General features: G+C 41.1%; 4 protein-coding genes across 7 annotated transcripts in view; 3 read left to right on the plus strand and 1 right to left on the minus strand.

Annotated features, from left to right (window-relative positions):
- The window catches only part of si:ch211-286b4.4 (uncharacterized), a 108498-nt gene extending 106647 nt beyond the window's left edge, over nucleotides 1–1851 (minus strand). Inside the window, exons 1-2 of the mRNA XM_061781112.1 lie at nucleotides 1742–1851; nucleotides 1378–1648 (exon numbers count right to left, since the gene is read on the minus strand). Of these exons, the coding sequence (XP_061637096.1) occupies nucleotides 1378–1482 (105 nt within the window). The 5' untranslated portion in view covers nucleotides 1483–1648; nucleotides 1742–1851. The remainder of the gene's footprint in view (nucleotides 1–1377; nucleotides 1649–1741) is intronic.
- Nucleotides 1852–2549: 698 nt separating this feature from the next.
- Nucleotides 2550–5341, plus strand: LOC133481872 (uncharacterized). The gene is made up of 10 exons (XM_061781114.1): nucleotides 2550–2688; nucleotides 2754–3056; nucleotides 3137–3178; nucleotides 3290–3325; nucleotides 3426–3536; nucleotides 3632–3671; nucleotides 3749–3789; nucleotides 3867–3911; nucleotides 3992–4104; nucleotides 5027–5341. Exons 1-10 carry the CDS (start codon nucleotides 2640–2642, stop codon nucleotides 5156–5158), a joined length of 912 nt encoding a protein of 303 aa, XP_061637098.1. The 5' UTR covers nucleotides 2550–2639; the 3' UTR covers nucleotides 5159–5341.
- A 415-nt stretch (nucleotides 5342–5756) lies between these two features.
- Nucleotides 5757–13621, plus strand: spa17 (sperm autoantigenic protein 17). Its single transcript, XM_061781113.1, has 6 exons — nucleotides 5757–6323; nucleotides 6394–6464; nucleotides 6601–6644; nucleotides 8947–9941; nucleotides 11718–11793; nucleotides 13483–13621. The coding sequence occupies exons 1-5, from the start codon at nucleotides 6170–6172 to the stop codon at nucleotides 11780–11782; spliced, it is 1329 nt and encodes a 442-aa protein (XP_061637097.1). The 5' UTR covers nucleotides 5757–6169; the 3' UTR covers nucleotides 11783–11793; nucleotides 13483–13621.
- Nucleotides 13473–25049, plus strand: nrgna (neurogranin (protein kinase C substrate, RC3) a). 4 transcript variants are annotated; one of them, XM_061781121.1, is made up of 3 exons: nucleotides 13473–13664; nucleotides 19285–19443; nucleotides 24456–25049. In XM_061781121.1, the coding sequence occupies exons 1-3, from the start codon at nucleotides 13599–13601 to the stop codon at nucleotides 24477–24479; spliced, it is 249 nt and encodes an 82-aa protein (XP_061637105.1). In that variant the 5' UTR covers nucleotides 13473–13598; the 3' UTR covers nucleotides 24480–25049. The 4 variants fall into 4 exon arrangements, with proteins under 4 accessions (XP_061637105.1, XP_061637106.1, XP_061637108.1 ...); XM_061781122.1 differs by having other exon boundaries at nucleotides 19288–19443; XM_061781124.1 differs by lacking the exon at nucleotides 13473–13664 and adding an exon at nucleotides 15398–16113 and having other exon boundaries at nucleotides 19288–19443.

Below are 25049 nucleotides of genomic sequence, written 5' to 3' on the forward strand. Positions count from 1 at the left end.
TGAAACCATGATTTTTTTTTTTTTTTTACACATGCTCACATGTTCAGAGTGCCTTTCAGAGCACATTATTAAGAAACTGCAGATGAACGTGACGACTGGATGTGCAAAAATTATCATGCAGTGATCTTTTCTTTTAGGAAGGCGCAACATCAATAGTTTGTATTCTTTTTAGGAAATGAATTTTGCAGACCAACGCAATTGTCACAATTTTAACAGTCTGAATCATTATGCTATAAAAAGACCAATGGTAATTTTTACACGAGACGCTGTTTAAATGCCACCGGCATTTGTGTTCACACCCACACCCACAAACACATTCCTGTCCAAATGTATTTTCCAAGTAAAAGACGAGCCCGACCTGGGATGCATAAATATTTTATTGCTCCTCCGGCTGCGACGTAACCCAAATTTGTACCCAAGTCTGAATACGCCATAGTCTATCACTAACCTGTGCAGTAATAAAGTCATAATTACAGTAAAATTTGTATTTAAAAAAAAAAAAACACTTTTAGGAAATTAATAATACAGTAAAACAATCCAATGAAAAACAGTTAAATACTGTGCCAAGTGAGCACAAATGATTACATGAAGAAGTAATCTTACTTTGTCTGTAACCTCAAAATGTCATACGTTGGTACTGTCTTAAACCGTGGACCCCCTGTAATTTTTGACTACCTGTCTGCAACCCACCCAAAATGGGTGCGCGACCTGGTGAGTCCCGACCTACCAGTTGAGAATCACTGTGCTACAGTATATATGTGCATATATGTGCAAAACTTTGAGGCCAATACTAATTTAGTTGTTTTTGTTGTTTTTTTCCCCCACAGCAATGATTTTCTATTGTGACAGACCCAACCTGATAAACATTGGAGGGTGGCTCCTCCATAAGAACGTTAAGAGAGATGCACTGTGATACACGGTTACAGTACGTGTATATGTCATGTATGTGTGAGGTTTAATCATAGACCGAATTATACAGTACGTACATATCAACATTTTATACTGAATGTATACTGATCCGCAACAATTCCAAGGGCTGTTATTTCCATGTCTACCCACTCATGAAAATCAACAAGGTGGTCACTAAACAGAATACTGTATGACCTTACTCATGGTGCAAACAAAATGACAGCATACAACAACAACTAATTAAACAACGGGCACCAAAGTGGTGTCTCACACAGGGCCCCATTCAAGCCAGAACCGCTAAGGATTATGAATCTTCTATGGGTTTTTATTTCAATTGCTAGGATTAATGGGGCTCAAATAGTGATAAACACATATACTGTAGCTTGGCAAGACCAAACCTCATTGTGAATCTTTGGAATGTGTTCACTCAATGAAATACCAGATTGAATTTTTAGATTTCTGTTGTACCTTGCAGTCACTGATCCTGCTTTTCCCTGCATATGGATTGAATGTTCCCAAGGCGCATCTCTGAGCCGCAGATTCATTTCCAGGGCAACTGTGAAACACGTGCATTAATAATTTTACCCTATTTACACAAATAACATTTTACCTCCATATTTTCTTTTTCTTTGGTTGGTGGCTTACAAATGACCCAAGGGGCACTCCAAACACAGGTGGTTGGTGAAGTATGTTCCCTCTGGACACTCAACAAATTCGACTGCGGACAGTTTTACACTGGCTTCAAATGATTAAAAACATTTCACCATGACACGTTTTTTGCTAAAATAGATTAAATACTTTCAAATATACTTTTAATCGTCATTGTGCTTACCAGATGTCAGTGCAAGTTGGGTCCACAGCAGAGAAATCAACAAATCTGAAAGCCTTAACAGATGCATTGTCAGTAATTTTCCAATCTAGGCAACACAGTTGCTGTTATTGGCCATGTTCATTCAGATCTGTTTGGTGTGAGCCTGCGTGACTGTTTAATGTATGAAAGTGAGAAGCACTCAGTTGCTAAAAGTGAAACGAGAACATGCAATGTGATTCCAGAGGGACCGCCAAAGTAGATAATGGTGTTTGGTGATGGTGTGTAACTGGATTCTTCATACATTGATAATGCATGAGTATGTGCTAAAAAAAACTTTTCTGTGTTTGTAATTATTCATGGGGCCTGTGCTATTCATTTGGTGGTAACAATGAGAACAAAACATGGAAAGATACAATATCATACATAACATCGTTTCAGAGCAACTGAAGATATACCCATTTTAACCACACACATTTATGATTTAAAGATTAACATCAGACACATCCTGTTGCTTGAGTGAACATCAGCTGTGCTTCTTTCAACATGTAAACCACATCTCCATCTATTGCATTATCATTATTATCATTTATCTTGAGCTTTTTAAAAAAAATAAAAACTAGAACAACAGTTCTCTAGTGCCTTTAAATATCAATGTGTGGGTTTATCGTGTGGGTATATCATTTTGACTATGAACTTGTTGGCTAAACATTCTCAACTGAACTTTCCGTTACAATGCAACAGCTGCAACAAATGAAAAGGGTTTTTTTGTTGTTGTACTTTTTTTACAATCTTGCATACACCGCTTCCTGTAGTTGAATGGGTGTGGGCTTGTCAGTATATGTATGCATAGGTGCAAATGAACATGACATATTGAATTGCACTTTAAAGGCAGAACTCATCTGGATAAATGTGAGGAAAAATGCCGAGCCTATTCTATTTAACACTGCTTTATCTGTGGACGACCAAAGGTAACATGGATAGTATTTTCAGAATTGAATTCTTTCATATTACAAATAAATCTCTCTTTTTACAGACACTGTGTGCTGCATGGACATCAAGGTGCCCTTTGAGTTCAGGACTGTTACATTGGGGGAATCTCTTGCACTAAAATGCTATTATAACTGCTCTGATGGATTTGTTCGGGGCTGTTGGAGCAAAGTGTCCGATAACTCTGTCTGCCTGGGGGAAATAAGCCGCAAATTTTGCACAGTAACTCTTCATATGCCCACTGTTTCCACTGAAGATCTCAAGTACAATTACACTTGTTACACACGAGCAACAGATGACCCATTGCTTCGACAAAAAACACAGCGTGTTGTAGCTCTATTTGTAAAAGGTACAAAATTCTACAATATATTTAACATATCATACAGATCTAATTTCAAATATTTGTTTCTTTTTTTTTTTTTTTTATAGCTCAGACAAGTGCCCAGACTTGGAAAGTTGCCCCAAGTAATAGTAAGTAGGAAATTGGGCCATCTGTAATTTACATACTGAGTAACTCATTCAATGCACTTATTTACATTACACATCGCTTTTGTCACCACAAACTGTGATTTTCATTCACAGCTCCGGTTCCTGTTCAGCCAAGGGATTCAAGCGGAGGTGAGATACCATTGTAGCACTTACTGTGAGCACACAATATCAAATATTTTCATTTAACAATGATGTATAATTGTCTTTTTTTTTCTCCTCCGGGAAGCAGGTCAATTTACTGAAACTCAAATGTTGGCAACGTTTTCCCTCGCTGTGGTCATGGCGATGATGGCACTGGTAGTTTATTTATGTGTGAACCACAACCGATGCAGCGGGAATGGTAAGGGTGATGATCAAAATTGTAAAATTTTTTAAACAAATCTTAAATTTAAACACAATTTCATCTTAAACTTTTATGCTTTACACACATTCCAGGGGAAGATGATGATGGTGATGGTGATGTGCCCAGATCAGGGTTAGCTTTTATTTGTACACTATATGAACATAATCAGGAATTAATGATTGCTTATTTTTTGTTTTCTCCAATTTCAGTTCACCAGTGCATTCCCGAGTTGTTGTCTCACCCGTAAATGGTAACGGTGTAATTAATATGAAAAAGTGAATGCAGCCACTGAAAGACTGCTCTTCACCATTCCTTTATTTTACCTAGGGTCATCCCAAAATGAACAACTGACTTTTAGAGTTTCCTCACCAGGTGAGCTCACCCCTGGATCAACACTATCATCAGGATACTAATGCATTACTAAAATATGTTTTTTTTTTTTTTATGTACAGACATTGAGAGTCAAAGTGAGGTTCCATATGCCGAAATCATGATTTCAGTCAGAGGTGTCAGTACACCAGAACTCACTCAGGTCAGCTACTTGGCAACAGAAAACTTACAACAGGTAAGCCAAGAGACTCGGTCTAATATACTGTATCTGCCTTCGACATTTAATGTACAGCTTGTATCCAACAAACACACAGGACACGTTGGCTCTGGGAATGAGGAATTAACTCGTTTACTCAACGCGCTGTTTATACGGTATATGTGCGGCGTCTTATCTCATGTACAAGGGCAGCAATCACCATTGAGGCACTTGGTCAAGAAACATGTCATGAGAAATGTATCACTTCACACGATCACCATCTATAGGATTATTTTGCCTCTGTAAGAATAGTGTTGGCCACCTTGAGGTTATGCTCCGATTACTTGCTGATGATCAGCACGCTCGGAGGGACTCTTTTAATGAGGGGTTTCTTTCGTCAACTGCATGTGAGTGCTGAGAGATATCATCACCAAGCTGAAATGCCACAAGGAGGAATGAAGTGATGGCTATAATACTGGTTAATACATCACATCATACGGTAGCTAATCAATCCTGAGATGCAATGCAAATAAGCCCACTAGAAGCTATGAAAAGCATAGGGAATGACATCGGAGCAATCTGACTGGACGCTTAGGTTTCAGGCAATGCCATGATATCACTGCGTTTCGATGATCTCACATTGTCATATCCCTGGAGTAAAAGTCCAACATATGAAAAGCCTTAAATGTTTTGGGCTGCGAAAGTACTGTAGCAGCTCAACCGTCTTGCTTGTTTTAAATTTTTTTAAATCAGTTTTAATCATTTGAGCAATGACGTGAGTCACTGCACACAAAATCTAAACGTGATCCAAATAAAAATGACCTGCGTTCTGCACACAAAAAAGAGGGCAGACAGACAACTTTGAATCCAATGTCAAGTGTGAATTACTGCGGTTTTGTGCACAGGCTGGTTTCATTTTGTTGTATTTTACTGTAATACTTGCGCTTTTGTTCTGCTTCAGTGGCGAGGCTGCGAATCGAGGGGTCCCATGCAGGCCTCGCGCTCAGCTGACAGGCTTCACCTTCCGCAGACCAGGGAGGTCAGCCGCAAGATGAGTACCAACTCCGAGTACGCAGTCATCACGTACGCTTGACTTGAGTTCTGATTATTCTGTTCCTGCTATGAGATGAATTAATGGATGGATGGATGGATACAGATATAGTAGAAAGACAGACGGGCGGGCGGATGGATAAATGAATAGCTGGAGAGATGGATGATAGTTTGTGCATGTGTGTATCAGTTACAGTAGGTTTAAATACATCTATACTCTACTAAAGTACATTTTTTAGGTAAGCTATGTGTACTTTACTTGTATATTTATTTTACTGAATCACTGTAAATAGTGTGAACATTCCATCAGAATATATTCCATGTGGCTATATCTATATGTATGCTACAGTAATTCTATGCTTGAAAAGTCACTCATTGTTCGGTGTTCAGTATAATAAAAACAATGAAATAAACAATAAAGTTGCCTAAGATGGGCCAATGCACATTTTGAGTAGTTTAATTTGTGTAATTGTTGCCCTGTCCTCACTAATAGTTTTTTTTTTTAAAAACTTACAAAAACAAAAAATACGTACAGTATATAACACTCTGAGGTCCTCCGTGTGTGTTGTTAGCGTTACAAAAGGCAAATACCTCCGATTCGGTAGAATGCCCCAAATGCACCAACTGTATCCAAATATTGACATTTTCCCGTTTTGACTTTGCTACTATTAGATTTGAGCCTGGTCGTGGTCCGTAGTTACCAAAGTTGCCTAGCAACAACAATACAACAACAACAATCTCCACCGTAGCCCGCAGTTTGTTGAAACGTTCAGACACTCGAGGTAAGTGACAGCTTGATAGGTGCTTCTAAACTGTCAAACTCGGACATAAATACATTTGAAATAAGGCTATTTTCAGTGGAATGAGAGCGATAGAGGCAGACATTGCAATTGCAACTTGTGACTTTAGAGTGGCAGCCGGCTAGCTTCAGAGGTTCATGGACGTCGTTTTGGCGAGCTAAAAACAATTTAAAAAAATAACAATAATAATTGTAAAAAAAATTAAAAAAAAGAGAGAGAGAGAGAGAGAGAGAGAGACCTGCGAGTTAGTCGACATGTCGGTGCCTTTCTGCAACACCCACCTGAGGATTCCACGGGGCTTCGGAGCCCTCCTGGAAGGCCTGGTCCGAGAAATTCTTCGTGACCAACCTCGAGACATTCCCATATACGCCGCCCTCTACTTCAAACGTCTTCTCAGCCAACGAGATGGTAAGCAGCTTCGGATTTGTTCATTGGCGTCATTTGCCGTGGTGTGTCACTTACCTGTTCTGGCTTGCAGGCAGCGGCGTGGACCCAACCGAGTGGGCTGCCAGCCTGGAAGATAGATTTGACAACGACCGTGCATTTCAGGCCAGTTGGTGCTCAATCAACGTCGGCCGTGACTGATCTCGCCTTCCATCTTACTTATTAGACTCCTCTCCGTGTGCCTATACTGCACGCCGCTGGTCCTTTACAATCACTCTGATGTTGTATTATTCTTCTGCAGGCTGTTCCTGAAAAGGAGCCAGCGACAGAAGTCCCGTTACCTGAGTGAGTTGACTTTGTGGAGCAGTCCAGCATTTTTTTTGCATTTCGTTGCCTTGTTCTACTTGTAACATGTTTAATGACTGAATGAATTAAGAGCTTTAAAAATCGTTAATAATATTCGCCGCTGGGATCCCGCTAACCCATTATTTAGGAAATATAAGGCATTGAAATTCCACGATTTAGTAGGTTTTAAAATATTACAAACGATATGAAAATATCGATATGAAAATATCTTACAAATAAATATTCAAATAAAAATTTAAAAAAGAGTAAGCAACTACAATTTGAAAGGTACAGAAGTTTTTAAAATACCAACATTTAGAACCAAAGTGATGGGAATGAGTATAGTAGCTAAACCTAAAGTTTGAAGTAAAATAAGAAACAAAAATATTTAGAAAGCTCATAAAAGCCAAGGTTTTAGATAATTATGGAATGGGTAAATAAGACAGTGATGTGCAGAATAAGTTAAAAATCATTTAAAAGACTTTGGGGATTTATTTAAACGGAGAGGCTAAAGGGAAATGGTCAGAAAATATAGGATTTACAATATGCGTCCCTGTCCTCCTTTTCTTAAAAATGTTGTTTTTATGTAAACATGTCTGCTTATTTTCATACATGTAGCGTTTTTCCTCATGAGGGTTTGCGGGAGTGCTGGATCCTATCCGAGCTGACTTTGGGCGAGAGGCGGGGTACACCCTCGACAGTCAATCGCAGGGCACATATAGACAAACGACCATTCACACTCGCACAAACCCACTCCAGTAGAAAATGCAAACTCCACGCAGGGAGGCCAGTGCTGAGAATCGAACCCAGCCAAACTTTAGAAATGTGAGGGACACATGATTGCCACTAAACCACTGTGCTGCTTTAGATATACTGTATGGATAAATAGAATAATGCTTTTGGGGAGGGCAGCACTGCTTGCATGGATTTCCTCTGGGTACTCCAGCTTCTCTCTCACATTCCAAAAACATGCATTTTCGATGCATTGAAAACTAAATTGCCCGTTGCCATGAACGTGACTGAATGTTTGTTGGTCGGCACGGTGGACGACTGGTTAGAGCGTCAGCCTCACAGTTCTGAGGACCCGGGTTCAATCCCCGGCCCCGCCTGTGTGGAGTTTGCATGTTCTCCCCGTGCCTGCGTGGGTTTTCTCCGGGCACTCCGGTTTCCTCCCACATCCCAAAAACATGCATTAATTGGAGACTCTAAATTGCCCGTAGGCATGACTGTGAGCGCGAATGGTTGTTTGTTTCTATGTGCCCTGCGATTGGCTGGCAACCAGTTCAGGGTGTACCCCGCCTCCTGCCCGATGACAGCTGGGATAGGCTCCAGCACGCCCGCGACCCTAGTGAGGAGAAGCGGCTCAGAAAATGGATGGATGGATGGATGTTTGTTGGTCTTCTGAACATTTTTTAAATTATTAATTTCATGCTCAAACTATTGGAATCATCAAGTCTTTGTACCGGCAATGTTTTAAGTAACATTTTAATATTCTGTCATATAAATATAAAGAGAAGTTGACAGTAAAAAAATACAGCGGTGCCTTGAGATACAAGTTTAATTTGTTCCGTGATGACTATCAAACGTTTATATCTCAAACAATCTTTGCCAATTGAAATGAATGGAAATGCCATTAATCCATTCCAGCCTAGCCCTCCATCCACCCATCCATTTTCTGAGCCGCTTCTCCTCACTAGGGTTGTTCTGAATTAATTTTAGCTGTGTGCTTAGGGTCATTGTCAGGGTCATCACAGCAAAAATGTAAACAATTTTCTTTCTGTGAATATGGGGTGCAGTGTGTACATTAATGAAGAAAATTTTTTTACTTAAAACGATTTTATCAAATGGGGGTCTGAATACTTTCCGTACCCACTGTATGCCTGTAGTGGGTCTTGTTATATTATCTCTCTGCATGTTGTTCCACTGTTTATGATCAAATATCCGTTGCTTCAGCTGTGACTATTGATGCTAACTGTTAGTATTTAAATTTTATTTTGCATTGTTTGTTAGCATTACAATAAGCAGTCTTTCGTTTAAATACACAACAGGTAATTCTATGTTTATGCTTAGTTCGACAGCAAACTATATCTTTGCCAAACTGCTGCTTGTTGTGTAGTGACTTTGAGTTCACTGCCACTATACAGAGCCCGTATATCAAGTTTGTGCTCGCAAGTCAAAGCAAAAAATCAGCCGAATGACGGCTAAAATCACAAAAAACTTGTAAAATGGGTTATGCGTATCTCAAGGCAACACTATACAACAAAAATTAAGTAAACCTACATTTGTTAACTTTTTATTTCAGAGAAAAAAGAGCTGAGCTACAAACTGAAGAAACGCCTGCTCAGTCAGCAGAAGCCACAGAACAAGTCTCAGCAGCAACCTCTGATCAAGTTGACCCGACAGAGGTTCTAAACGAGAGAGATCAGGATGTATCGCAGTCTGAAACACAAAGTGGAGTCTTAGAGCGAGAAGAGAACACTGAAGCTGGAAAGACTGAGGAAGTGGCTAAGGAGGAGGCTGAGCAAGTAGCTCAGGAGGAGGCTATAGAGGTGGCACAGGAGGCTCAGGAGGAGGCTCAGGAAGAGACTCAGAAGGAGGCTCAGGAGGCTCAGGAGGGGGCTCAGGAAGAGACTCAGAAGGAGGCTCAGGAGGGGGCTCAGGAGGAGGCTCAGGAAGAGACTCAGAAGGAGGCTCAGGAGGGGGCTCAGGAGGAGGCTCAGGAGGAGGCTCAGCAGGTGGTTCAAAAGGAGGCTCAGGAGGTGGCTCAGGAGGACGTTCAGGAGGAGGTTGAGGCGGGCGCAGAGGAGGATGCTGAAGGAGGCACTGTGGTGAAAGCTGAGGAGCTTGGAGAAGGAGAGACAACTACGGCAAAAGTCACAGGTGCTGATAATGAAGATGCTGATAATTCACAGGCTGCTGATGACGAGAGTCTCATAGCCCAGACAGAAGAAACTGAAGAAGCACAGCCTCAACGCGAAACCCTCGATGAGGAAGAAGAAGGTGAAGCTGAGGCCGAAAAGTCAAATGAGGAGGAAGGTGCAGTAACCGAGGCTCTTAATGAAGAAGATGACGAATCAGCTAATGCAGAAGTAAATCTGGACAACACCGATGAACCGACAGACGTTGAGGTTGACTCCATGGAGATTCCACGGGCTGAGCAAAGTGTTGATGCGGAGAACCAACCAGAAGAAGAAGGTTCAGAGGATGTTTCAGAGATGGAGAGACAGGAAGGGCAAGGCAATGATGAGCCTGAAATAGAGGTACAGCAAGATGACGCCAACAATGAGGAAATGGAAGGTACAAACAAGGGTTTGAACACAATGAATCATGTGTTGGATGAAGCAACTTTCAGTCATAGGGCTCTATTTTCGTGACTGTTGTGAAACCAGCGCCGCGCGTGGCATAACTCTACGTGGAAGCGGGTTAGACCCGGCGTTGATAATTTTGTGGACCTGAGCGCATTTAAAAGAGGGACGTCTGCGCTGCTGTGCACACGATCACAGGCGACTTCAATCCTGTCTGATCAAAGTGGCTCCTCTTATTCCCTTTAAATGCAGCACACAAGAAGCGCACTGACAGTCTTTGACATGGTGGAAGAAGAAACTGAGTCTTGGAGGACGAAGCACGCAAAGTATATTTATAGAGAACTGCATGCAGACCTCCACGGGCAGCTGATGTAAATTTGGCTTGGGAGGAGATCACAGATCTGCGCTGTAAAGTGGGCAGTTGGAAACCCACCCCCATCCTCGATCATTCGAGTGATCGTTCATCCCAGTGGGATGGATAGTTGAAAAAATATAATAATAAAACTAATAATAAAGTGTTGAAAGAATTGATTTCTGCAGTGAGTCAGGGGGTTTGATGCCCGCTCACATATAGTGCCGTGAAATAGTATTTGGCCCTCTTCTCAAGTTCTTATTTTTTGCAGAGTTTTCCCACTTTAATGTTTAAGATCATCAAACAAATGTAAATATCAGACAACGATAACCCAAGTATACAGTAGAATAGAATATTCTCCCAAAAGTCTTGGAACTCATTTGTGTTTTTTGTTTGTTTTTTTGTGGCAAAAGATGAGCCTTTTTGTTCAGCTGTGGTTTTCACCGTAGAACTCTGCCATGGATGCCATTTTTGCCAAGTATCTTCTCTATTTATGACTTTAACTGAGGCAAGGAATGCCTGAAGTTCTTTAGATGTTGTCCTGGGTTCCTTTGTGGCCTTTTAGGGTACTTTTTATAGGGCGGTCACTCCTGGGAACGTTCACAACTGTTCCATGTTTTCTCCATTTGAGGATAATGGTTCTTTCTGTGGTTCACTGGAATCGTAAAGCTTTAGAAATGACTTTGTAACCCTTTCGAGACTGATAAATGTCAATTACTTAATTTCTCGTCTGTTCTTGAATTTCACTAGATTGTGGCATTTTGTTGCAGCTTTTTGAGATCCCTTAGCCGTCTTCAATTTGCCAAACAGGTTCTATTTAAGTGATTTCTTGATTGAACAGGTTTGGCAGTAAGCCGTTTCGCCCCTCATCCGAGCAGGCTTCATCAGTTCATGCAACAAGGCTTAGTTAGGACGCACTAGCCAGTGTTTGTTTACTCAACTATTTATGCTATAACTTAGAGGCATGCTCCACACCAAATATGGAATCATTCTTTTGGAATGCAAAAAAAGACATCCACCACACATGTCCCCAGTCCTCAGTATCTGTCTGCCTGTGCCTCGATCAAATCAACCAAATTTCCGTTAGAACAGCGGTCTATCGACTGCACCAGACTTAGACATGATCTCAGCAGGTGTCTGTTTAGACAGACCTCCACCGAATTGTCATTCCGCCGGGTGCATGTCAAAGGGCACACCCTCAATGCGCCTGAACACACAGCTTGGCATAGACTGGTCTGCCGAATTGTCAAACGTACAGCGAGCCTTGCGCTTGCACGAAAATTACAATACGCCAGTTTATACGCGAGTTTTGCACTCCGCCACAGATGTGCCGTCTACAAAAATAGAGTCCCTTATGACAATGCAAAAAGAGTCAATGCAGATTGAACAAACAATCAGCTCCATTCTGAATTCCAGATAAAGTAGCTGATGACCCTCGAGAGGAGGCCGGGCCAGCTGAAGCACCAGAGCCCAATGATTAGAAGGGGACGAGGTACTGTTTCATGCATATTTTTAATAATTGCCAATGGACATCACCACAACATTAGGTACACTTGCACTGTTTAAGAAAATTCAATACCAGACCTGTTGCTATTAAAAATTCTGGATTTACAAAGATAATAATGCTCAGTTTTGATTGGCTCTGGTTCACATTCAAAGAGTGTTAGGCAAGGAACTTAAACTTGAGTCAAAATGGATAACACATGCCCCACTATATGGTACTAAAGGCAGTAGAACTATGTAATCTCTACAAGTCGATCAGAAAACAAAATGTATTATTAAAAGTTACCATTAAATACAATTGAAAAAAACATTGTTATACTGACATAATTATGAATAGAAGCATCATAGTTAAAATGTGAAATTTCATATACTACAAAAATTAATTTCTGTTAAATTATTTTTGAAGTTAATTAAACCTTAATTCTAATGCAATACAACTCATGTCATCAAGTGAGTTCAAATGTCAGAAGAAACAAAAGTTATTGGAAGTGTAAAAGCTAAGTGAAATGAATGACAGTATGAATAAAAGCAACATAAAAACATACAGTTGTATATTCTCTAAGGTAGTTATTAAAGATGAGTGTGGTCTGTGGTAAGGGCCTTAATATGCTAGAAGGATTGTTCAAAAGCTAATTAGTTGTTATCGGCGTTGTTGTATTAATTTGACAATATGTGTTTAACAACGTGTCGTTTATCAGCGCGTTGAGAGCGAGGATTCAATCAGCAGTAGCTGGAGAGCCAGTGTGGTAATTAAAAGAGTCACTCAGTTATGCATTGGAATAATCACACAAAACAGCTCAGAGGGTGGGCTCTAGTGTCACGAATTATATATAGCTTTTAAATAGTCTCATTTTCTATAATGTATCATTGTCAGGTATTTACAGAGGCTATAAAAACTCTACACACTCCTGTTCAAAGGCCAGCTTTTTGTGATCACAAATGACACCAAGATAAATCATTTCAAAACGTTTTCCACCATTAGTGTGACCTATAACCTGTACAACTCAATGGATTATTTTTTTTTGATAGAGGAAGTAAAAATACACAATAATGTAGTTGCGCACGTGTGTACACCCTCTTATATGTGACTGTGTTCAGAATTAACCTAGCACATTTAAATTCATGTTCAATGGGAGTCAACTGAGTACACAGACCTGACGCCATTTCAAGTGGTGATGTGTGGTGTTGTGTTTGCACCAAAGATCCGTTTTGGAATTATGGCCAAAACGTTCAGCCATCTCATTTTTTCCCACGTTTGGGAGATTTTTTTATGGGCCGATCAAACCAAGGTTGAGCTTTTTGGCCATAATTCCAAAAGATATGTCTGAGGCAAACACAACACTACTCATTACCAAATGAACACCATACCTACAGTAAAGAATAGTGGTGGCAGCATCATGCTTTTTGGCTGTTTTTCTTCAGCTGGACCTGGGGCCTTAAACAAGGTGCTGCCCTTTTCCCAAAACACACTAAAGTCAGTGGAGTGGTATTTTATTTAGTTTCATTACTGCAAGTCACTAATACCTTTAGTTTTAACTTATGTTACCATCATTAATGTCACCAGCTATAATGACCTCTTTGATAGCCTTGCCTAAGCTTAGCCCAAAAAAACCTGTACACTTCAGACTTGTCCCTGATGCATGCTGCTCACCACCTCTCTTTTTGCTTTGTCCTCCAGCTTTATCTTCTTACGGGCCATCTGTCCACTGAAGTTGGCCTGGATCTGGTCCTCTAGGCCCAGGTGTTAATGGTGTCCTTTTCCTCCTGTGGCCACATTCCTCCTGCCGAGAGGACATGATAGGATGTGCATACTTTTATTCTGATCGAGAGAGATGTGTGCTGAGTGATTACACTCAAGAGGTCAGTAACCCATATTGCTTTCAATTTTTTTTTTTTTTTTTTTTTTTTAACCAGACATAACATTAGCGCATGCAATATGCTGTCATAAAATCCTATGCTGTGTCAAAAATTATTTCTTTGCACCAGGGTTGGGCAAATTTACCTAAAAAAGTTCACATTTGATTTTTTATAATGGACAGATGGGCCTGTCATCCAAGTCATGAGGTAAAAATTGTTTTGTCAAAATGTGTATGTAAAATATGTATTAGAGTTTGGTTGTATAATAAAATAATCATGCTAATTATCTTGCGTATTATTTATAATACATTCAATTCTAACTAATGAACCAATTATTTAAGAAAAAAAAAATGCTAAAACTATATGTAATAGTGTTTCTTTTACTAACTTTTTTCATTTCATTATTAAAAATGAACCAATAAAGAAATAATTTAATTAGATAGGGCCTTCCCTAAAACAATTTTAGGAACAAACAGTAAAATGAATGCAACAACTATAACAGTTCTCTTGATAATGTAAATGCTCAGTAGGTCAGATTAAAGAACCTGTGGGCCATACATTGCTCACCCCTGCTTTACAAAGATGCTCCTTTTTGATTCAACAGAATTTCTATTATTGTGCTTGTAGTTCGTAAGCAATGATAAACATTTATTTCTGCCTGAAGGAGTAATCATTATCTTAGTAAATGTGCAATATTAGGCTCTTGTATTGGAGCTTATGAGAAGATGACGTGTTCAGTGAGTGCATGCTACATCAACTTTCACACAGTGTTAGTTCATTTCAATACAATGTGAATATACAGCAACAATCAAGGATCCGGCGGCACGGTGGACGACTGGTTAGAGCGTCAGCCTCATAGTTCTGAGGACCCGGCTTCAATCCCCGGCCCCACCTGTGTGGAGTTTGCATGTTCTCCCCGTGCCTGCGTGGGTTTTCTCCGGGCACTCCGGTTTCCTCCCACATCCCAAAAACATGCATTAACTGGAGACTCTAAATTGCCCGTAGGTGTGACTGTGAGTGCAAATAGTTGTTTGTTTGTATGTGCCCTGCGATTGGCTGGCAACCAGTTCAGGGTGTACCCCGCCTCCTGCCAGATGATAGCTGGGATAGGCTCCAGCACGCCTGCGACCCTAGTGAGGAGAGGCGGCTCAGAAAATGGATGGATGGATGAATCAAGGATCCTTTTGAAGTGCCTTAGTATTAGAACATGCCATTTGAGGCCCTTCCTCATGGTCATGTGGTAATTCTCTTAGTTCCAAATGGCTCCCAGTTGAGTGGCGTCGCCGCTGCGCCCACAGATTGAAACTTGATTGAGATGTCTACCATCATCTGAATTTGGCGTTTTAGCATTTTCGCAGGCATCGCACTTGGCCCCCTCGTCTGATTTGCCTGGACAAAGCAAGTGCGCCTTCAAACGAGTGCAGTGGTGGAGTTGCTGAGAACGTTGCCATGGTAACACCTCACTACTCACTCCGCGTTCTCATCATGAAATTAATAGGAGATGGTGATGTTGATTGTTGCTAGGGATGGTTTGTAATAGTAATCGGACCTTAATCGCCAGAACTTTGGATGTGTTTGACGTTTGCTGTATTTTGTGCGCTTTTGACAGCTTAGCTCCCACTAACACACTCTTTCTGCTGTTTTCCTAAAACTACCTGTTTGTACACCTTGTTGTTTACAACTACTAACAATCAAGAGAAGTCTTTTCATATTGGCTGCCTCAAGATTGATGACAGTAAACTCAATTGAAGTCACCAGCGAGAACTGAAGCGTGATGCTCAGTTAACGCGGAATCATTTAGCAAAGCAGTAGTGGAAGAATGACTGGGAGAGATGGAACTCAGATTAATGGCTGTTCCTCTGCCCCTGCATCTTGTCTATGAGGCTGGCAGTGGTGTGTGGGCGGCCTCACCAGCTGGGATCAGGGGGATGGAGAAGGCTGTTATCTCACGCTGCCTTTAATACATTTATAACACCACCCAGCACAACTCCGCTGGTTTTATTTTTGCACTGTTACTAGCTGGAATTGGAAGTTAGAAATATTTATTTGATGAGCATTTCTGCATTGTAATTTATTCTTCTCATCTGTTCACTTGTAACTATGCACGATGCCCGACATCTGTCCAACTTTACATTGTTGAATGTACACTTAGTTTGTATCAGAAATGTGGACGCAGTAGGTCAGCACACTTAATGAGACTGAAAAGACAGAACACATGATGACATGTTTGTAGGAGGTCTCTCTTCCCTTCCTCACTCCCTCCCTCCGCGTGTGTGTGTCTCTCTCTTCCTCTGTGTGAGCGGGTGTTACTGAGCATGCAATGATTGTTAGTAAGAGCCAGTGAGGCATCTATATAAAAGCGGAGAGTGACTTATAGAAAGCGACAGCGACGCATTACAGCCACCTGAAGACCGAGGTCATATCTGAGAGTTAAGACATGGACTGCCACAATGTAAGTAACATCTTCACGGTAACTTTTTTAGTTTTTGAACATATTAGTTTTCCGCCGAGCTTTGCGTGCAGAAGTCGTTGTGTGCTATTTACTGGCTTAACTGTTTGTTGAACTCTGAGAGAAGTAATCAAACAGCTTGCCCAATTATGCGGTTTTCATCAAAAGTGTATTCCATGGGATTTGTGTCAGAGTATTTTAAAACATTCTGTAATGGGGTGGATAAGCAGCATAATCCCACTCAGTGGTTTCCTTCTCCCAGAGCTGGCAGCTGAGTGAGCAGTCAGACACAGAGGCTAATGGATGCTGGCTGCACAGGTGGGTGGTCGCCCTCCCACACTGGAGGGTGTTACACCAGAGACGTGATCCAGTGGGGCGACAGTAGGCTCGCTTCGTGGGCTGCCATTTGTGTGAAATGTCAATCTGCTTCCCCCAGCAATGCTCTTGGGTTTTTGCGTCGCAGAATTTGAATGGCTATTAACATAAGTTGTCAACAGCCCCGGCGACATGCTGCTACCACTTTTTTTGATAAGTCTTCCGTCCACCACGTCTCCTTCAGGACGCTGGATGCTGGCTGAAGGCGAAGATGATGTTATTTTTTCAGGGTCATCCTTTTTCCATGCCAGGGTCCTGAGCCATAACTTTGTTTTGTAATTACTGTTTCCTTTGGTTCTTAGCTGAATCTCAGAGTTGAATCCTTTTTCACTTTCCGAAACAAATTTTCTTAACAACAGAAGTACACTTTTCATCAACTAGTAAAATGATGCACTTATTATCTGCTCTTTCAGGTACATTTGCATCATAAATGAACTGTATCAAAAATTCTACCGGTCTTTGTGAAGTGCTTGTGGTTTGTTGCATGCTTACATTGTATTAAAAATGAACTGATATGACGTAAGACACTCTCACTCACTGAATATTGTTATGAGGATGTTATTGCAATATACATTACATAATAGAGAGCTGTATAAAAAATGTTTTGAATACATGTGTTTATTATTGTGGTTGCAGTTTGCAGTCGTGTTAAACTGGAAGTTTGTTTCTAATACAGGGGGTCCCAAACGTCATGGTCCAGTGCCTTTTTTCTATTTCCTTTCAGGTATCATTTGGCCAGGTGTGGGGCCATCAGCATTTAACAGATTAGGCTTTACAGTTTTGCATGTTATTCTCTTGCCTGTGAGAAGATTGGAGCAGCGCTGCCGACTCCCAGTCAGTGCCAATTTTAGAAGCTTTATGGCTGTCACATTGCTCCAACGTGTAGTGCAATTGTACATGCCAGTTGTACATGGCAAGTTTCTCAAAACAGGATGTTTTTACAAACCGCAGCAGATTGTCTGGTACTTCCACCACAGATGAAAACACAGAACGTATAGAGTAGGCATTCGCACAAAGCCAGGAAAAGTATATCTGGAGGGCTGCACTGGATCTTGGCATAAACAAAAGCTCGATTCGGCGGCTCATTTGTAGAGTGGCTTTACGCCTACCAACTTTAGGTTGTTGAGCATCATTCCACTTGAAGTATTTGAACCACATCAAGTCGGTACGGGACAAGCTTTATCACTATCTGAAGCACCCGCTGAATTGAGCTTTTGTTGATGCGGAGAAACTTGCCATGGATAGCCTAAATTGTACTACATGTTGGAGCAGTGTGACAGCCATTAAGCTTCTCAAACTGACGCTGAACTGCAGTTGTGGATAGAAAAACGTATTGGCGGCACATTTTCAACGTTGCTCCAGTGTCAGTCAGTGAGCCATGGGCAAGGGATGAATATTCTGACAGAAACTGCAAAGCTAAACTGTCAAATGCTGATGGCCGCGCGTCTGTCCGAATGATGTCTGAAATGAAAAAAGTAGAAAATAAGAAGTGTATTGTGGCTTATGAGACGCACTGTATTTTTGTTATATTATTTAGCCGTGAGTAGCAACGTGACAAGCTTTGCGAAAAATGACAGTCTGTCAAAATGCAGAGTCTGGTTGGAACAGCCTCTTCAAACTGAGTACAACGCAGCAAGAATTTAGAAAAGCGGATGATGGATTCCAGAGAAATTTAGTTGGTTGTGTTGGAGGGTAAAAAAACACTTTTATGTGATGTCGTGTGTGTGCGTATGTGTTTGTGTATATATAAATGAATGAATGAAGAATGGAACAGTCTGGTGACATCAATGGGTTGCAGACTTGATGCAGTTATTGCAAGGGTTATGTCACCTAATATAAAATGTTATTCCCTTTAATTTAATAGTCTGTTCCAATACTTTTGTTCTCTTTAAAAGTGAGTGGGTTCAAACAAAAGGTACTTTGTCATGAGTTGTTTAACACATCCAGATGTAAATATCATGAAATAAAAGCTAGAATTACGACCTTTTGTCTCATATTCATCTTTTGATCTGAAACCCAAATGTCTTCAGTATACAACAAAAACAAAGGAATTGAGCTTGCCATTCCAATACTTTGAAGTAAGTATCAAATTCATAAGTGTAAAGTATCAAATTCAAGTAAAACTGTAACTTTTCAACATATCTCTTTGACCGTTAACATTTTGTCTGCAACTTGGGGAACCCCTTCTCCGATTGGCAGACAAGTTTCAGATGAAAATAGCCACCAATAGCTCGGGCCGAAATTCGAAAGACGTCTGGGCGCCACAATTACGTTGACGTTTCAAACAGCGTTCTAAAAACGAGACTTGAATAGCACAAACTGAACATTATATGTTAGAAAAGCAGTGTCGGCAGTAGACTAGGTCATATGCTTCAGTAATCAATTGTTTGTTCGTGAATCTATTTGTTATGGAGGATTGCTACTGTGAGCGAGGCCAAACGTAAGAAAAGCTCTCAGAATGATGTCCCGTAGTCCATTTCTACACCAACTACAAACACTACCTGTGACAATTAATAATATGGGATTATGATCTGTAAAGTCGCAGTTTTACACCCCATGATGTGTAATTAATGTTGTTTCTGATTAATGTAACAACAAAGCATGTTAAAAACTGAGAAAATTGCAATGCATTATACTGTAAATCGGCCGACTCGGTAACACAGAATATGACAAGGAGAAATGGAGAGAAAAATGAGTGGTGGGTTACTGACCTCTTGCGTATAACCACTCAGCATGTATCGCTTGCTATCAAAATAAAAATCAGGCGTATAATGTTCCATCGTGCCTTGGTCCTCTCAGCAGGAAGAACGCAGCAGACCCCAGGAGGAGGAGGACATCATGGACATCCCACTGGATGACCCTGAGGCCAACAGGGCGGCCGCCAAGATCCAAGCTGGCTTCCGTGGCCACATGACCCGTAAGAAGATGAAGCCAGAGGACAAAGCAGAAGGAGAGGAGGTGAGGTGTAAAGACTTATGGCTTATGATCACATATTGCTCCTAAAGATATTATTCTTGGTGACATTAATGATGCTAACAGAAGACTATTATTATTAGAGAGGGGCTACATTCAAAGTACACGATCATAGTGGAACAATTAGACTTGACCATATGTCCGGCATATTTTGGGAATAATCCATTTCCAAGGCATTCAATTTAAATACCTGCTGATGTTACTGTAACCTTATTTCACGTTACATCATCGACAATGACACAATTTAAAAGCCGTACATAATTAATTACACCATAATTAAAGCCCACCCTGCGTTACGTTATGTGTGATTAATGTAATGCATAACTGAGTGACTCATTTAATTAGCCCATGGGCACTCCAGCAGCAGCCAAGTGAATCCTCACTCTAAAAGTGCTTATAAATTAGCCTGCTTCTCAACAATTAAATTTAAATCACCAGCAAGAGAATGAAATGTTAATCGAGCAGGCAGTCAGAGAAATCGCTGCTCTCCAAAAGACATTATTAAAAATGCAAAAAGGTTGCACTTGTTTTTGTTGTTTTACTGCCAAGCAAAGCTATGAAGAGTTTTAGCCTCTAAAATAATCTAGGGTTGGGCCACTTACAGAACGTGGGCCGTATACGGCCTGTGTGAGCATGTAATTCAGCCCACTGAGCCATTTGAAACACATAATCAGAAACATCTGGATCATATTTTTTACATTGGAACCGTGACAGATACAAGTGACCCGCCTTGTGAGTTTCTCGAGATACGAGCCGTCCTTGGGTTGATTTTGTGCTTTGACTTGCAAGCATGCCCTGCGATTGACTGGCGACCAGTTCAGGGTGTGGTCTGCCTTTCGCCCGAAGTCAGCTGGGATTGGCTCCAGCGCCCCGTGACCCTAACCAGGATAAGCGGTGTTGAAAATGGATGGACTTGTAAGCACAAATTTGAGATACGAGCACTGTATTGCAGCAGTGAATTCAACACACTTCACAACTAGCAGCAATTTGACAAATAGTGAACAAGTCTTCCAAAAAGAGCCATCAAAGTGTTTAATGCCGGTTGAAGTTAACTGTCGAACTACACATAAAACAAAGAGAGGTACGGTACGCATGGATTTTAAACAACAACATAACGTTGCCTTAGGATAGTACCCCAAGCTTAATGCTAACAAACAATGCAAAACAGCGTAGACAGTAGCTAACGAATAGAATCGGTGTCGCAGTGTCCCTTTTTGGGTTCCGGGACCCCCTGCATAGAGTATTTTGATCAACCCTGAGGACCCCCCCGATCTAGAGGGTGGAGGTGCAATTTGATAGAAACAGCAGCACTTCCATAACAAAACGGCATACATATGCAATAGCTTACTGGCATAGCACAGCACCGTATATATGCAGTGTTTCCAGAAATATGTAACAAAACAGATTTGTTATGCAGTAGACTTCAAAACTATGTAACAAAGAAATTATATATTTATTTATTTTTACCTGAAGCCTGCAAATTAATCAGTTATCACAAAATACCTTCTTACAGATGTTTCACAATAAAATCATCATTAAGAAAAGAATGGTGTATGCCCACTGAAACACTAGGGGGCTCATAATTTCAAAAGAATGCAGATAATGTTAAGTTTGTATTAACAGCGTCATACAGTAACTTAATGCAAATGTGGGAGAGCTCTCTTATTAAAATACAATGAATTACACTTGTGAAACAGATGGAATTAGAGAAAAAAAATTAACGTCGCCCTCTGTAGTTTAGGTACATAAAGGTCTTACATTTGAGTGAAATAATCCTATTCCCATAAATGTCATAGGATCTTTATAAAAAGATTATATTTTCATGGACCCCTTGCAATGACACTACAAACCACTAGGGGTCCACAGACCCCTGGTTGAGAAACACTGCTTTAAGCAACTGATATTTAAACACTGCGAGTTGCTGGCAACCAGTTCAGGGTGTACCCCGCCTCTCGGTCGAAGTAAACTGAGATAAACTCCAGCACGCCTGCGACCCTTGTGAGGATAAGTGGTGCAGAAAATGGATGGATGGATAGATGCCATTTAAACACAAACGGTGGACCAACACATGTAGACAAACCATATAACAATATTCATGGGCATACTTTCTTTATCCTTTGCGAAAAACCACGAATATTACTGCAGCTTACCTAGCTTTGTTGAGACCATCTCCATGTATGTCTGTACAGCTGACCCCCGCTATTCACGGGGGATAGTGACTGGGCCAGACCGCAAATAGTGAAAATCTTCAGATAATTGATGCCCATTATAATTGCATGGAAAAAAAATTATTTTATTTTTTTAACCTGTAAAATGCTTTAATAAGTGGGGAAATTCTGTGAGCGAAATCCGGCGTAAAAACTATGCCAAGAAAATCATGCCAGTGATTCACTGTGGAAACCCCTGATCGGCCAGGCCGAAATTGGCAAAAACAACATGGATCATATTTTTTTTCATACATTTAGTATGGCTCTCTGAGGACTAAAAACTTAATTGGGTAGGAAAAATGGCCCCACTCTTGATCAAGTATATAGCAGCTGGCTTGGGGCCAATAGATCTACCAGTGGTTGCATCTAACCCACTCGCTGGCTGCCTTTACTTTATGTAGGTCTATGTATTTATAACTGCAGGTGCAACAGACAGAGAATACGCTTTAGTGGGCCAAGCAGAATTAATGAACCTGTCAGAATGAATCCGGAGCCCGCTGAACACCTCCCACCGGGGGAGACCCCCTTTTCACAACACGATCCGTTTTTTTTTGTTCTCACAATCACCCCTTGCTGAATATCGTTGTCGAAATACCACACAGACAGTCCAGTAAGTTTTCCTTGAAGATACGCAAAATTAACAACAAAACATGGAATTGAAAATAAAAGTTACATGACATCATTCCAAGTGAGGATGTTCCATGTGTAAATGTGCTGGTGGTAATGATTCTAATACATTAAAGGTGCATTAGTAAATGCGTGCAATGATAGATTCACTTGTGGCACAGAGGTATTCTATTATACAAATAAGTTACATAACCTGAACAAAGTTGACATGAAAATGATGCATTATGTACATGGCAACATTTGCAAAGCATATTAATAATTTATGATTATTTGTTGAAGTCAGATCATGTTTAGTCTTTTGTCTGGCATTTTTTGGCCCGAATCCTTACTTACTTGTTATCATTATATGTCATACACAATAAGTGCGTGTCCCGGTGGGATGTATTCTGTTCTCCAGTGACTCTTAACATTATATTAATTGAAAAAAAAATAAAAATTATGAAATTCATTTGAGCGTAGATCTCAACTTGTTCTACTCCAGCCCTGTAAGTGCAGCTCCAGCTGCTGGATCCAGTTGGTTACTGCCCCCACCCAAAATACAAAGAAATAGCAATAGTAGTAGTAGTAGAAGCAGTGGTAGGCCTAGCTGGAATGGCACACTGTGCGAGATCCTCTTTGGCTCCCATTCATTGGCAACATCTGTAGAGAACACCACAACTTGCAACTGTCGATTGTCAAGCAATAATTACCTTTTATTGTCCTGAACATGCATGCACACGAAATTTGTTCTCTGCATTTTACCCATCACAGTGAACACATACACGTTAGTGGAACACACTGGAGCAGGGGGCAGCTGAAGCGCCCGGGGAGCATTTCGGGGTATCAGTGTCTTGCTCAAGGACACCACAGCCGTTCGGGAGATGTTGGCGGATGGTCCAGTCGGGGTCTTGAACAGAGGTCCCCCACGGTGGCAGGAGATGATCTTAACCATTGGGCCACTCCATCCATCCATCCATTTTCTGAGCCGCTTATCCACACGAGGGTCGCAGGAGTGCTGGAGCCTAACCCAACTACCATCGGGCAGGAGGGGGGGTACACCTTGAACTGGTTGCCAGCCAATCGCAGGGCACATACAAACAAACAACCATCCGCCCTCACATTCACACCTACGGGCAATTTAGAGTCTTCAATTAACCTATCATGCATGTTTTGGGGATGTAGGAAGAAACCGGAGTGCCTGGAGAAAACCCACGCAGGCACGGGGAGAACATGCAAACTCCACACAGGCCGGGGCCGGGGATTGAATCCCGGTCCTCAGAACTGTCAGGCAGACGCTCTAACCGGTCGTCCACCATGTCGCCTAGTTAACCACTCGGCAAAGTAAAATCCTTGAAGACCCCTTATGATGTCTCTACAAAGGGGTGCAAGTTGGAAGTTCCCCATACAAATGCCAATGATTTACATGTCATCATGCCAATAGAAGATTTTTGGGGGGCGGTGTTGCCATTCCCCCAGAAATGCCACTCTGTGTCAGCACATGCCAGAAACTGCCACTGAGTAGAAGAAGAAATAGAAGAAGCTAGGCTAACCGTAATCCAGTATCTACATTGTGTTTGTAAACTCTTCTCCTTGTCAGTTTTATGGGGACGGCTGACTTGTAAGACAGGTTGGACAAACACTCACCACAGTACAGTTGCTCCTCTATTTGGCAACAGCGCAAGCTTCCTAATTGGTTATATTTACATTTCGCCTCACGATCACTGAGTCCATGGCTCGGCCGAACTCATTGTAAACCACTCACATAAAGATTTGTCGTTGTAAATATTGAACAGGTTCAACACTTGCGATTGTCAGCCTCAACTGTTTCCAGATTGGGGAGGAGAAATTGCTTTTAACACACCCAGCACCTGGATAATCACGCCGGATAATCTTTTAGGCACATCTGACTTTGCTGACTTTGATCGGAAGGGGGTGGGGATGCTCATAATCGCCCCGATTATGGATGTCTGTTTACTCCACTTTCGCTTGGCTATATTTGGGAATCTGAAAATATCTGAGGTTAACCACGGTGCAAGAATGTACTTATTTTACTTTAGAGGTTCTACTGTTCTTGTGTTTTTCCCAAACAACCATTGGCGGCTTCGACCTCGTTAATAACAAATAGCAGTTATTCTGTTTGTGTTCTGAAGTGCTTAAACTCCACTCGCCTGTTTCTGTTTTTAGAGGCAGGAGGATCGGAGGCAGTAGTGAGGGATGACACAGCTGTGCCAGAGCAGTGACACCCTTGTCCTGGCATGGATGAAGAGAGAGAGAAATAGGTGGAGGCTCAGCAACGTAGCAAGCAAGTATGGTTGCCTGGCACAAGCTGGCTAAGTTGGTTTTCAGGCGTACCTATTTACCACAGGAGTTTCATTTTTTCCTATTCAACATAAATTAGTGGTAGAAGATGAACAATTTGAGAATGTTTTTTGGTGAACTTTAGCACTCCTTCTTCTGCTTCTCCAGCAGTCTTCATCAGTCAGTAAATATGTTTTTGACCCAGGAGTGTCAACTTCACTGCATGTACTTGTGAAACTTCTGGTTATGCGCTAGTTTTAGATGATCTGTGAATGTGAAAATGAATGTCCTCGAAATGCATAACAGGGCTTTTTTTGGAATAGTCTGTGTATAAGCCTTGTGTGCATCATCAGTAAACCTCTATGACTTAAATTGTTGGTGATTTGTGCAGTTTTGTTACATGCTTGTATCTTAATATTATTTACTCATTGATTCGCTTGAAAAAGTCATTAAAGATTTAAATAAAATCTGCTAAAAGTA

The sequence above is a fragment of the Phyllopteryx taeniolatus genome, chromosome 8 (assembly GCF_024500385.1).
Source record: "Phyllopteryx taeniolatus isolate TA_2022b chromosome 8, UOR_Ptae_1.2, whole genome shotgun sequence".
Lineage (NCBI taxonomy): Eukaryota > Metazoa > Chordata > Actinopteri > Syngnathiformes > Syngnathidae > Phyllopteryx > Phyllopteryx taeniolatus.